This window comes from Pseudorasbora parva, chromosome 4, assembly GCF_024679245.1.
Source record: "Pseudorasbora parva isolate DD20220531a chromosome 4, ASM2467924v1, whole genome shotgun sequence".
Classification (NCBI taxonomy): domain Eukaryota; kingdom Metazoa; phylum Chordata; class Actinopteri; order Cypriniformes; family Gobionidae; genus Pseudorasbora; species Pseudorasbora parva.
In genome coordinates this window covers 56,193,983-56,207,948 of record NC_090175.1, presented here as the reverse complement: position 1 = coordinate 56,207,948, position 13,966 = coordinate 56,193,983, and the positions used below count along the sequence as shown (strand labels likewise).

At 37.4% G+C, this 13,966-nt stretch overlaps 1 protein-coding gene across 3 annotated transcripts in view; it reads right to left on the bottom strand.

Moving 5' to 3' along the window:
* Positions 1-13,966, bottom strand: part of runx1 (RUNX family transcription factor 1) — a 204,472-nt gene that overhangs the window by 24,359 nt on the left and 166,147 nt on the right. For 2 of the 3 annotated variants that reach the window (XM_067442274.1, XM_067442275.1), the window contains 2 exons: positions 8,745-9,001; positions 6,394-6,550 (listed from right to left, as the gene is read on the bottom strand). In XM_067442274.1, coding sequence (XP_067298375.1) covers positions 6,394-6,550; positions 8,745-9,001 — 414 coding nt within the window. Of the gene's footprint in view, positions 1-6,393; positions 6,551-8,744; positions 9,002-12,678; positions 13,157-13,966 lie in introns of those variants that run through there. The other variant, XM_067442277.1, reaches the window with a different exon arrangement.

Genomic DNA, 13,966 nt, shown 5'->3' with positions numbered 1-13,966 from the left:
GATTGGATTGAGTTTTGGGGAATCTGGAGGCCGAGTCGACGCCTCAAACTGGTTGTTGTGCTCCTCAAACCATTCCTGAAGCATTTGTGCTTTGTGTCAGGAGCATTATCCTGCTGGAAGAGCCAGAGCCACCAGAATACCGTTTCCAGGAAAGGCTGAACATGGTCTCCGCAATGCTTAGGTAGGTGGAGCGTGTCAAAGTAACATCCACATGGATGGAGGACCCAAGGTTTCCCAGCAGAACATTGGCCAAAGCATCACACTGCCTCCGCCGGCTCGCCTTCTTCCCATAGTGCATCCTGGGGCCATGTGTTCCCCAGGTAAGCCACACACACACACCCGGCCATCCACGTGATTCCTCAGACCAGGCCGCCTTATATAGATACCCCCACACATCAACTTTGAGGACAAAATGTTCACTTGCTGCCTAATATATCCCACCCACTAACAGGAGATGAAGAGATCATCAGTGTTATTCACTTTCACCTGTCATAATGTTACGCCTGATCAGTGAAAATCCAAGGTACGTTCAAGAATACCATGCCACATGAACATGGTAAATGTGTTTTAAAATACAGTGTTAAAATGTTTCTTTTAGAGTCGGTACTATGATCATACCATGTTTTTAGATGTGTGTAGCATGCATGGTATTTATGAAGAACCATGTAAATATCATAGTAAACCATTTAAAAACTACAGTGATGGTATCAGATGGCAATAATGAGTACTTTTAAAATATATTGAAATGTATATACTAAGGTACTTTCAAGAATACCATGATACCTGTCCAAAACACATACTGTGGTACCTTTTTCTGGGGAGTGAATAAGTAGTGTAATCATTAGTATCGGTATTACTATGGTTTTTTTGAACATGGCACCACAGTAATATCTCACTTACAAAACTAGTGGTTTTGTGGACATTGTACAGTGGTATTTCAAAAGAGTACCGTGTAAAAAACATGGAACATGAATTTCAGTGATAAACAAATATATATATATATATAATAGAACACAGTAAAATATAATAACATAAAAAATAAAATGTATCAGAAAAAAATTATAGAAAAACATAAAATATAATATTAGGGAAAGAGATCAAAACTAATAACATAAAAACCCAAATTCTGGTAAAAATAGTGAAGGCCAAATGAAGATATGAAGTACCATAGTCTCTGATATCACACATTGATGAGCAGTCTTTAAACATTTACCATGATCATACATGATACCTTGTCAAATACCTGGTATATGAATATGGTAATAGTTACATAGTACTATCTGATACTGCCACAGTTCGTTTCTGAATTCTCAAGAAATATAAATGCAAAACAACTTCTGTTTAATCTCTCTCTCTCTCTCTCTCTCTCTCTCTCTCTCTCTCTCTCTCTCTCTCTCTCTCTCTCTCTCTCTCTCTCTCTCTCTCTCTCTCTCTCTCTCTCTCACACACACACACACACACACACACACACACACACACACACACACACACACACACACACACACACACACACACACACACACACACACACACACACACACACACACACACACACACACACACACACACTGCCACTAAACCTACCCATCACAGGAAACATTCTGCATTTTTACTTTCTCAAAAAAACTCCTCCTGTGTGATTTATAAGCCTTTTGAAAAGTGGGGCCATGGGTAATGTCCTCATATTTCACCCTCTTCTGTAATACCTCTGTCATACTCATGGCATTATACACATTTGTGTCCTCATGTCACAAAAACATGCCCATACACACACACACACACACACACACACACTGTACAGGAGTCGTTCTGTCTGAGAGACTCGCTGTCCAAAGAGAGAGGAAGTGCACAGTGTTTCTCAGGGGGACAGTCCCCATTCAAAGAGTGTGTGAGTGTGTAAGGTGGTGGAATTTGTTTATAATTTGTTTATCTGTGTCTGTGTTACTGTACGGTGTGTGTGTGTGTGCACGGACAAGCCCAACTGACAAATCAAGAAATGTGATAAATGCACCTGAAGACATGGAGCGACTGGCCAGCACACGAGACTGCTGGACGTAAACAGACACACACATGCAGTCTCATCTACACGTCTGCACAATACAGAGTAGCAAAGAGTGTGTAGATATGCGTAGTTTACACTTCTCCCTTACTTGACACGCTGTTTTTTTCTCTTTTCCGGCACTAAACCTAATCACTTCCATCGCAGCTGCGCTCACAAACACACACACAACACAAGCGTCGCCTGGATAAACAACAGTCTGAGGATGTGCCTGTCTGAAACGCAGGACTTTCATGCAGTAATATCCAACAAATATTTTTTTGTTTAACAGTCTCGACTAAACATTTACGCCTTTCTCTGTACACAAACTCAGTTTCCATTTCATTTTGCAAACACACCTGTTGCAAACATCGACTTTGTTGCCTCTATTATGCCACGATCAAATGATGACGCAGACAAAAGAGAGCGGGACAAAGGAGTGTGTATGCATCGCAGGTCCAGACATGCAGGTCAAAGGCAGTGAGGGCCATATCAGCCAAATCCCATCGGGCCTAGAATAGAGCCCTGTGGGACCCCTCCTCGTTTCCCAGAAGCTAGTCATTTTGTAGACGAACTACTCTGTCATCTCGATTCACACATCATGAATACCGTCAGAAGCTGTTCCTTATTTTCCCACGGGATGTGTTTTGGCTGCTGCAATCTACAATATAGCCCACAAAAATGGCATTACTGCACTCTGATACTTCAATGAAACTAGCTAGTGTACAGTCGTGCTCATAAGTTTACACACCCTTGATTTTTAAAACTGTGTGTTGTTCCCTGGATGATCCACGGCTTTTGTGATGATTGTTCTTGGGTCTCTTGTTTGTCCTGAACAGTTAAACTGACCAATGTTCTTCAGAAAAATCCTCCTTTTGTACATTCAAACCCTTTCCAGCAGTGGCTGTATGATTTTGAGCAGTGTTGGGAGCGTTACCTTAAAAAAGTAATTAGTTATTATTAGTCACTACTTGTACTAACTGAGTTAGTAACTGAATTACTCTACACTGTAAACATTTTTTTGTCAGTTTTTGTTGGATTAACTTAAAAAAGTAAGTAACCTGGTTGCCTTAAAATTTTAAGTTTATTGAAATTAAAAATTTGAGTTGATACAATGAAGGAAATTTGTTTAATAAATAGAAACTCAAAATATTTTTGTATCTGAACCACATAAAAAATGTGATAAATCATGAAAATAGCACAATTTGGCATGTTTCACTGCGTCATCAGAAATAAAACACACACAATTACCCAATATGCTTACAAAATCTTTTAATAATATTTTAATAAAGGTTGTCGAATCTCAAAGAAATTTCATTGTATTAACTCAAAATTTTTATTTCAATGAACTCAAAATTTTAAGGCAACCAGGTAACTTTCTTTCTAAATAATTTTTTACAGTGTATAATAAAAGTAACTCATTACCAGGGAAAGTAACTATTTGCGTTACTGAAAAAAAAGAAAGTTGCTATTAGTCATATAATTTTTATTTTTTTAACCAGTTGTCACAACTCAGTTGAAATGAGAAGAACAGACAAGTGTTTATAACTTTTTTTAAATGTTCAAATGTGTAAAATAACTTGGATGCCCCCAATATTACCGTATTTTCCGGACTATAAGTCGCTCCGGAGTATAAGTCGCATCAGTCAAAAAATGCATCATGAAGAGGAAAAAAACATATATAAGTCGCACTGGAGTATAAGTCGCATTAGGGCAGAGCAGGAGCCGCGCGCGTATGCGAGCACCCGCTCGTGCCCGCTTCACCGCATAACCGAGCAGAAGAAAGAAAGTTTGAAGTGAGTGAGAAACTTGTAAGGGACAGGCGAAAAGCAGAGTTTACTTTAACTGTAATGAAGAAGAAAAAGAAAGCTACTTGGGGACTGTAAGCAAGATGGCCAGAGCTGAAGGAAAAGTCCACAGAGGCTTGAACTCTCTGCCGGGAGAGGCTCAGCCGCGAGAGACGAACGCTGTGTGAATCGTTCTCCGCTGCATATTTTACTACATGCTGTTTGTATTTTGCAGAATAAGATTTTCTTTATGGGGGCATTTTGTTTGTGTTCAGTCTTTCTAAGTTGCTGTCTTTAAGTTAATATTAGGCTACAGGAGCAGCATAGAGCGCATTCTCGTGGCTATTCTTATTCTTGTCAGTCAGTATGAATTAAATTTGATAACGTTATATAAGTCGCACCTGACTATAAGTCGCAGGACCAGCCAAACTATGAAAAAAGTGCGACTTATAGTCCGGAAAATACGGTAAATGTTAAATGAATGAAATGGACACTAAATAGAATAAATTATTATTATAAAACATTGTACACTAATCTACACTATTTTAATGTTGCTGTGGGACAATGTGGGGACACCTATCAAATTCAATACATTATTGTAAATATCAGTAATATAGTGGAGCAATAAAACTAAATAGATTGTTTAGAACTGTAATATTTATTGCACAGACCCCAACTGGCCATCAAATAAATCTAAAAAATAAATGATGCTCCTTAAGAAAAGTCTACCAAAAATAGAAAATAATAATAATAAAAAATATATTAGCCTAATTTACATTAAAAATCTAAAACTGTCACACAACTGGTAGACATACTGTAGCCCGCTTGAAGTATTTTCTTACTCACAAAAGTAAACAGTTTAACAAGAAGTGCTCTCAAGTCTTGTTTGTATGGCGGGCTTACACACTTTCTCGCGGTGTCTTTAATGTCGTGGCTCTGTCTAATCCTTTGGTAGCGGAGCTCACGTTATAAATCGCGTTCACCGACGAGGAGAGACTCTTCTGGGCATAAGTTGCACGTTACATAAACATTCTTACCTTTCACCTCAACGAGGGAAAAGTAGCGCTTATACTTCCAGTTTGCGAAAGCTACCTTTGAAGTTATTGGACATGCCATCTCTCTGACTCCTGGTAACTGGTCACATGCGCACGTGCGTGTGTGTGTGTCACACACACACACACACACACACAGCTGCAGGTCCGCTGACAGAGCGCACGCCTGTTCGGATGAAAACCGCTTCAGTGAGTTCAATTATACTAACGCCGCATTTTATTCTCAGTAATGGTAACGGTGTTGTAACAGGGGAAACAGTCATTCGTTTGATTACTTGTTACTGAAAATATTAACGCCGTTAGTAACGCCGTTTATCTATAACGCCGTTATTCCCATCACTGATTTTGAGATCCATCTTTTCACACTGAGGATAATTGAGGGAGTCAAACACTATTAAAAGAGGTTGAAACATTCACAATTCACTTCAGAAGGCCTTTATTAACCCCCAGAGCTGTGTGGAGCACTTTGATAATGGATGGATGCACTTTTATGGTTTTCCATTTTGGGCAATATAAAGCTGGAAAGAGCTAGGGCATTTTTTTATATAACTCTGATTGTGTTCGTCTGAAAGAAGAATGTCATACATACCTATTTAGCCTGAGGGTGAGCAAATCATGGGATATGTTTAATTTTTGGGTGAACTATCCCTTTAAGAGCCGAGGGGGGTGAAAACTTTTGGAATTTGAAGATCAAGGTAAATTGTACTTAATTCGTTTTTTTCCAGAAAACAAGTATCGTCTGTTGCTTCCGAAGGGCATTTTCATTTTAGACTAAAAGACAAACAATTGGACATCTTCGTCCTGTGCAAAAATTTTCACCTCCTCCCCTCCCCTCTGGAGCATCAGCTAATGTTTCAACGTTTTTAATAGTTGTGTTTGAATCCTTCAATCGTCCTCATTGTGAAAAGATGATCTCAAAATCATACAGTCACTGCTAGAAAGGGTTTAAATATGCAAAAGGAGGATTTTTCGGAAGAACATTGGTCAGTTTAACTGTTCGGGACAAACAAGAGACTCAAGAACAACCATCACACACACACGCACGCACGCACGCACGCACGCACACACACACACACAACTAAACTTTTGAATGGGGTAATGTTTTATCCAACCAGCTGTTTTTTCTCTTGTGGACTATATGTAAATGTAAAATATCTCATTTAGGACAGTACTAAATAAAAAATAACATATAGTTTGTATGATCCCTCTTGTTCTGCAAGGGGTGTGTAAACGTTTGAGCACGACTGTATATAGAGGCTTGTGTTTTAAATAGATAAGAGCTGCAGTATTTGCCTGCCCTCACAGGAAGTGGACGTGACTGGTAACACTCTGTGTTGATGTGTGAGCGTTATATCAACACATATAGGAGCAAATATGCAATTAACCAAGCATGCACACACACAAGACTTCTGTGCACCGCAGACACTGCCATGTCACGGCTCAGCGGTGAGTGTGTTCTTCACTCAAACATACTGAGGAGAAAGTAAGATGCATTTTATGCATCCTCTCGTCTAACCTCGTCCGCTGCGGCCCACGAAACGCAGGTCGTTGAATCGTGCCACTTGGTTCTTGATGGCGGCCGTGGCGTTGCGAAGTTCGGCAGAGTAATTCTCATCGTTGCCGGCCATCACAGTGACCAGCGTGCCGTCAGGGATGTCGCCGAGGGCAACCACCTGTCAATCAGTGAATGAGCAAGATATGTTAGATACATTTAAACCATTTTAAAACAATCCAAAATATCAAAACATATGCAAAGAAGAAGCAGAAACAAGTGATATCATTTGTAATTATATGCATATCGTTAGCCTCATAGCAGAATTGCCCAGATCATATTGGCCAAAAAATAACTTTGGCAATTATGCTATAAAATAACACGATCATCAAACATTAAATAAGCATATAAGTCAAAAGTGCCTAAAGTTAGTGAGTGAAATGTTGACCCAGGACGAGCTGTAGGACTGTAAAGCTTTGGGGTGTTGATGGACTCAATCCTCTGTGTTTGATCATCACTCTACTGAGCTGGATAGTCTTGGATAAAAACTTAATTTTCTTAGCTTTTTGCTCAAAATGTTGCTTTTTTATGAAACTTACCCACCCATTTCAAGTGTTGATAAATTAAACTTTTGTGCAAAATTATCAAAAACGGTGATGGGGAAAGAGTTAATACAATTACAAAAATATATATATTTTCAATTTGAATATGTTTTAAAATGTATTTAATTAATGTGTAGTTAATGTGTAATTAATTATTATTATCAATGTTGAAAACAGTTTTTGCTGCTTTTTGTGGAAACCGAGATACATTTTCTTCAGGATTCAGTTTTTTTTTTTTTTTAAGAGCTTAACAGTTAAAAAAGCAGCCTTTGTTTGTAAAAAACAAAACAACAACAACAAAACTGTAACATTATAAATGTTTTTAATGTCACTTTTGATCGATTTAATGCATCTCTGCAAAGTAAAAATATTAATTTGGACCCCAAACTTTTAAACACTCGTGTGCATATACAGTCAAACCTAAATATATCCAGACATGTTCAACATTCTCTCACATTCTCAGTTTATTCACTATAGTTTAGAAAATGGTAATAAAATATGACAAGAACTCAGAGTTAAACTGTGTCAGAACAAAATCCTCTTGATAGAGAGAAAGATATTCATGGAGTACAATCAACCAATCAGCTGTTCAATTTAAGAACACAATAGGAGAATACCAGTTCACATCAACCAATGACCAAGCAATGTTTCATTTAGTTCAGTCTGTGTCTGAATTATTATGTATCAGATTTACTGGTAGTCACTGTATGAAGAAAGTTTAGGTGTAATATGTCACAGTTGACTTTATTTTGCTCTCCTCACTCACAGAAATGAACTATAGTGTCCTGCACACACTACTAAACATTATATATACTGTCAGAATCATTGTTGGTTTGACTGTATGTGTATATTTTACTGCAATTTTCTATAATATTATATTTAATGACATCGCGCAGATACTGAAACCCAAACAACATTCAAATCCTCTCGACTGCCCTGCGTCACATCCACTCCATATCTGAACTAAATGAGCCATTATTTGCATATTAACTGTAAATGTCAGCTCATTCTTCAGCTCACACACACACACACACACACACACACACACACACACGTCTCGCAGAACAGAGTTCTGCTTTTGGCAAGACTGGGTGGTTCGCATTTTGCCGTCATTTGCCAAATGCGGAAGATGATGATGAAAGATGTAGCAGTCACCCATGACGATCAAGAGATTTACAACAATTACTGACGTTTCCCTCCAAATCATTAGCTTAATTAAGGATGTGCATTAAAAAAGCCAATGTGAGATTGTAAGATTTTAAAATGTCCTTATACTGTATATATCAGCACTAGTCAAGTAGACCTGATACAACATATTAAAAATATGATTTAATGATTGGATTAACATGTTCAGTTAGAGCTTAAATTAGCTCCTTAAAGGGATAGTTCACCCAAAAATGAAAAATTCTGTCATCATTTACTCACCTTCATGTTGATCCAAACCTGCATGAGCTTCTGCTGAACACCAAAAGAGATATTTTGAAGAATGTTTGTAACCAAGCAGAGAGAACAACCATTCACTACCATAGTATTTTTCCCCTACTATGGTAGTCAATGGTTGTTCTCTCTGCTTTTTTACAAACATTCTTCAAAATATCTTCTTTGGTGTTCAGCAGAAGAAAGACACTCATACAGGTTTGGAACAACATGAGGGTGAGTAAATCACGAAGACTTTTCATTTTTTGGGTGAACTATCCCTTTAAGGAAACACATGCATTCTTCCTCATATTGTTCAATATCATTAAACCGCGTGTGATTGACAGACTCACGCACCTTGAAAGCGATGGGCAAGGTCTTGTTGCAGCGCCAGTGTGTTGGCAGAACGGAGCAGAGGAAGTTGGGGCTGTCGGTGCGCACCAGCTCTCCTGGGTGGTCTGAAAGCACCTCCACCATGTTTCGGTCGGCCATGCGCAGTTTGCCCACCAGGGCGGCGCCGCTGCTCTCTTGAGCCCCCAACGGCAAGCCCTCGTTCATCTTCCCCGAGCTCAGCGTGGTCGAGGGAGGCGTGAAGCGTCGCCCAGGCGCAGGTTCTGAAACACAAGTGGGTTTCAGATTTAAAGGAAGTGTATGTAAGATTGTGGCCAAAACTGGTACTGCAATCACTTTCAAATGACGGTAGAGCGGTGTATCCCCCTCCCCCTGACTCGAGGTTGCCAGATTGGCTGCAGGATCAGCAGGAACGTTTGTAGATCTGCAGCTGTGGTAACTAGAACAGATCTGGCAACCCGAAACGCTACTGACTTTGTGATTGGTCGATAGGTGGAGGGCGGAGCTTAAGGCCAAAACACAATATGACCTCATCAACATCAGCTGAGGGCTGCAACAACAACTTTATAATGACAATATCCTGCCGGACTACTGTTGGCAGTGATAGAAGTGTTTGAAATGAACATGATTTCTTAATGTCTAGTGACACATCAGGGCCATTTTATGATTCATTGAAATACATTTCTTACAGGCCTTTTACGAAACTCAGAGAACAATCCATCAATAAGAAAAATGTCTTCAATACATCACTTTTGTAAAAAGTACATATTTTTATGTCAACTTTGAGTTGGGCCAACAAAACTCGACTTAACATAGTAAAATCACTATAATGCATGGCAATGATAAGAAGAAGAAAAATGCAGTTTTTACTTTTGCAATTAAAAAAATATGGGATGTTTCTTTGTTGCATTGCTCTGCATGTGGGCTGAAAAATAATTTCTAGTAAAATTAGCTATTAAATATCGGCATCTCAGATAAAAGACATTTGCAACCTTCTATAACAGTGACTTTGCTTTGAGTTGGGACAACAAAACACGACTTAACCATGGTAAAATCACTACAATGCATGCATGGCAACAATAAGAATAATGAATATATTTATATACACTGACGACAGGATGCGAGTTGTTGCATTGGTTGGCACTGTATTACTAAGCAGAATAAATAGCTTTTAGTAAAATTAAGCATTTATTTTAACATTAAAATAAATAAAACCAATAAGACACTTGAGCCGTGGATTACAACGACTTTGAGTTGAGACAAAACAGCACGACCATAGCAACCATAGTAAAATCACTATAATACATGGCAACAGTAAGAAAATGTGTAGTTTGCAATATATCACTTTTGCAAAAACTAAATCTGAGATGTGTCAAAAATGTATTTTTCAATGTGCATTAGGCCTTTTACAAACCTCAATAAACAATACACCAATAAGAAAAATGTAAACGGTATTTCAAAGGTTTTTTGTAAAGGTTTTACATAAAAAAATGTAAAACCTTTACAATATATCACTTTTGCAATTGAAGTTAATGTGAGATGTTTCTTTGTTAATATTAGCTAACATTGGCATCTTAAAACACACATGCTTTCTATTACAGTGACTGGCACAACTAAACAAGACTTAACCATAGTCAAATCACTGTAATTCATGGCAACTATATTAAAAACAATGTACTTTGCAATTTATCACTGTTGCATATACTAGAGATTGAATGTGCAACATTAGATGCCACTGACAACAGGGACTTGATACACACACACACACACACACACACACACGAGTCGATGCATTGCTGCACACTGCATTACTGGGGAGAATAATGGGTTTTAGTCAAATGAACTGGTATCGTAAAAGCAATAAGACACTCGAGCCGTGGATTACTACAACTTGAAGTGACACAATATGTGCATTACGGCGATTTTACCACAGTTATAAGTCATGATTTTCTACTGAACAAGTTCTCATGTTATGCAGCGATGCTAACTGTGTGCATTCGAGTTTTGGTCATGCCCATAAAGCACTATATTTTAAATAACAATTTTCCGAGCAAACTTCTGTTGGCGTTACCCTGGCTGACTTCTGTGCCTCAGAGGCGAATGAAAGCATTAACAGCGGCAGGCCTGCGGTCATTCGGGCCGACCACAATCAATGCCACATGAGTGTGGCCGAACACGTGACGCGGACCCACGGCGCTCTCGCCAACACAAACACACAGCTGGAGTTTGGTGACGGGTGTTTGAGAGAGAGAGAGAGAGAGAGAGAGAGAGAGAGAGAGAGAGAGAGAGAGAGAGAGAGAGAGAGAGAGAGAGAGAGAGAGAGAGAGAGAGAGAGAGAGAGAGAGAGAGGTGCGTTTGCAGACAAAATGCACAAAACTCAGCAGAAATACGGGACGACACATCGGCCAGACATACGAGACTTCCCCTTCTCAGGAGAATCCCAAAAGACGGATTCATGTGATAAAAAGTAGATTTTCTTCTAAAACACATGATTTAATATTCACGTTGGTCTCATTTTCTACACACATTCTGGTTTCATGGAAAAATAACCATAGTCTAATAATCTAACATTAATGTTCAAATCAGTCAAAAATATTGGTTACACTTTATTTTAATGTGTGTTTGTTACAGTGTAATTATACATTTAAGTATATATTAATAAATAACATGTACTTACTAGTTTCGTTTTATGTAATTATGCATAGAAACTACATGTTACATGAATTACAAGGACACTTAAATGAAGTGTTACCGTTATTATTATCATGTAATATTCATGAATTCAGTTCCATTTGATCTGAATAAAACAGAAATTTTCATTAAAAAGGTCGAAATGCAATATATATTTTTAAGAAATAATGAGAATTGACCCACAATAATGGTTTTCTTCTCATATGACAGCATAATGTTTTCCTGTATTTTGGACACACCAAACCGAGTGATTCAGCAGACGATATTTTAGAGCAAATATTAATAATATTTTTACCATATTTGGGACAGTTAAAGACCATAAGATAATGACTTTTAATCTAGGGATTTTAAACATGTTAATGTTGTAAAATATATTCTTCAGCTACAAAAAAGTCATTATATATATCTTACACAGCTTTCTTTGGCAATTACAATGTGTGAAACTGACTCTGATTCAGCGGGATGATATTTTGGAGCAAATATTAATACTATTTTTTACAATCTTAGGGACAGTTAACCCGACCAAACATGACTACAAGAACAAAGCAATATCCAAATGACTTCTAATTCAGGAATTGAAATCATGTTAATGATGGAAAATATGTTCTCTGGCTACAATTTTGCTTTTTTTTGTTTTTTTTGCATAAATTGCCATATTTAGTCTCATATTCAGTTATATTCGTAAACTAATTAATTGCTGAGTGCCCATTTCTAATTTTAATGCAATATGATTTTAATAATCTTACACTGCTTTCTTTGGCATCAATGTGTGAACCCGATTTTGATTCAGCACAAGGTAATATGGGCAAATATTATTATTATTATTATTATTTTACAACAGTTAACAAGATCAAACATGATTAAAAAGAACTTTTGTGTCTAAATTGTCATATTTAGTCATATTTTAAATCTTTCTTTCACACATTTAGTCATATTCATAAACTTATTAAGTCTTGGTCATGTTGCTGATTGCTCATTTCTAATTTTTATGCAATGCTCTTTTGTTTATTAACACTTTTTGCACTGTTTTTTTTTTGGCAATAACTGCAGTTTTTGTCATGCCAATGAACACGTGAAGAATCTGTGTGTGTTTTGACTGTGGGGCTGTCGCATTCTCATCATCTATCAGGCTAAGGTTAGAGGTTTCAGTGATTATTAACGGCTATGGACATTCAGATATTATGAAACATGACGCGTAAAAATAGCCTCGTGAAACCGCCGTTACGCATGTGTCCAGAAACGCTCTTACCGTATTTGGCGTCCCAAAGAAAAACCATTTGGTATCTTTTGAACACCGTCTCAGTCAGGATCAGGATCAGGATCAGGGTCCAGGGATCCCAGACAAGCTGATTCTGACGCGCGCACGAGTCAAGGAGACGAGCTCAAGGGCGACGCGTAAAGTTCGCGCGTCTTACTATCCTTTCGGTGAGGTGGGAAAACTTGCCGTTAAAGCCTTAACTGAACTCTAATCAGTTGATGTAGACGCTGGTTCCTCTTTCACCAGAAGTCATCAGAGAGGATGTTTTTGGCACGCGCGTATCCTTTGGAAAGTGCGCGTGAAGTTGCGCACCTGACGCCAACGCGTTCGCGGTCTTAAACTACCTAAAAAGTGCATTCACTCGCTTGTACGCAACTGCGCGCTGTCGAGAGGACGTGTTCTTCCTGAATCCAGCTCCCGTTGTGGGAATGAGGATGCGTGTGCATGTGAATGAATCTCCCGGCGGCCGCGACGCGCTTTTACTGGCACTGGGCAGCGCAGGAACGCCAGCCAGGGGCGCTCATTTGCATACGCCTCCTCCTCGAACGCTCCCATTGGACGGTGATGACAGACCTCGATGGGCTAGGCCAATCAGAACCGAGCGGGGTGAATGGCTCTGAGCCGTCAATGGAATTCCTCGCGCGTCGTGGATTCACTTTCGTTTGGATTTAAGTCTCTTTTACATTATATTATATATTTTAATTAAATCATATAAACACTTTTTTTAATACAGACACATATTAAATTATATCATTATATTAATAATACTATTTTGCATTATACTATATATATTTAATTAAATAATATAAACTTTTAAAATAGTTATATAACGTTATATATATATATATATATATATATATATATATATATATATATATATATATATATATATATATATATATATATATATATATAATAGTATAAACACGTTTTAAATGCATTAAAGGACAAATATATTCATTTACATAATTATATTATGTTAAATAATAAATAATAGATAAATAATATAATAAATAATACAAACACTCTATTTAAATACAATAAGGGACAAATACATATATCCATTATATAATTATATTATGTTATATTATATCATTATATATTTTAATTAATAACATTAACACTTTTTAAATACAATAAGAGACAAATATATTATATTATTAAATCATATAACACTTTTAATACAATAAGGGACAAATATATTAAATTATATAGTTATATTATATTATTATATATTTTAATTAAATAATATTAACAATATACAATTTAATTTAAGAAT